Source organism: Mus pahari, chromosome 20 (genome assembly GCF_900095145.1).
Source record: "Mus pahari chromosome 20, PAHARI_EIJ_v1.1, whole genome shotgun sequence".
NCBI classification, from domain to species: Eukaryota; Metazoa; Chordata; class Mammalia; order Rodentia; family Muridae; genus Mus; species Mus pahari.
Genome location: NC_034609.1, coordinates 20033896 through 20035014, shown reverse-complemented (window position 1 = coordinate 20035014; position 1119 = coordinate 20033896). Strand labels below are relative to the sequence as shown.

General features: G+C 48.1%; 1 protein-coding gene across 1 annotated transcript in view; it reads left to right on the top strand.

Moving 5' to 3' along the window:
- The window catches only part of Got2 (glutamic-oxaloacetic transaminase 2), a 27638-nt gene extending 26525 nt beyond the window's left edge, over positions 1 to 1113 (top strand). Inside the window, exon 10 of the mRNA XM_021220326.2 lies at positions 514 to 1113. Coding sequence (XP_021075985.1) covers positions 514 to 680 — 167 coding nt within the window. The 3' untranslated portion in view covers positions 681 to 1113. The remainder of the gene's footprint in view (positions 1 to 513) is intronic.
- The last annotated feature ends 6 nt before the right edge of the window (positions 1114 to 1119 follow it).

Genomic DNA, 1119 nt, shown 5'->3' with positions numbered 1-1119 from the left:
CTTCTCTCTCTCTCTCTCTCTCTCTCTCTCTCTCTCCTCTCCTCTCCCCAAGGTTTTCCTATGTAGCATACTGAGATTGGATGTGTGCTACCACACACACACACACACACACACACACACACTGTCCTTGTTTTCTTTTATCATTTTTTTCTGTCCCCTGTGATGCTGTAGTCTTCTGAAGTGTGCATACCTTGTGCATACCGCTGAGCCATCTCACCAGCCCCCAGGAGTCGGTTTTCTCCTTCTACCATATAAGTTCTGGGAATAAACTCGGGTCATCAGGCATGGTAGCAAGCACCTTTACTTGCTGAGCCATCTCACAGACCCCAGATCCTACTTTAAAATAGCTTTTTATTCTTTTACTCAAAACAAAAAACAAAAAAAACAACAAACAAAACAAAAACAAAAAAACCACACACACACTAAATTCTATCATAAAGGGAAAATATAAAGGTGTTGTTGTTGTTGTTGTTGTTTAACAAGTTGGCTATCGGGTGCCCTGTTGAGCCTGGAATATCCCCACCGGAAGTGGTTGTCTAGCTCTTTTCTTTCTGCAGGTGGAGCGGCTGACCAAGGAGTTCTCGGTCTACATGACAAAGGATGGCAGAATCTCCGTGGCAGGGGTCACCTCTGGCAATGTGGGCTACCTTGCCCATGCTATTCACCAGGTCACCAAGTAATTCCCAGGTGCGGAGGAACAGAGACCACTTTCCCGACAGCCTCTGTGCTCGTGAGCGTCACGTGCAGGGGGAGGGAGGGTGGGTGGTGGTGAGTAGATCCCGCTTCCAACCACGGTGCATAACCCAGCGACTGAACTCAGTCCTCGGAAAAGAGGTAGGGCGGAGGCGTCCACGGCTGGGGTCTGGAACTTCGTCGGCTCTAAACCAAACTCGCTCATCCTTTTGTCTCCAGCTTTTCTGAAAGTTTACACACGCAAGGAAAATCACAGCACCAAACACCTGTCAGCCATGGCACTGGAATAATAGGTCAGAAGCTTTACCTGAAGCCTCAGGAGGTATCAGGGGCTCCCTCGTGGACCCCGATAGAGCCTCTCATGTTAGAGGCTTGTAAGAGAAAAAATAACTAGTTCTGTCATTAACAGTTGTCCTCAAGTTCGTC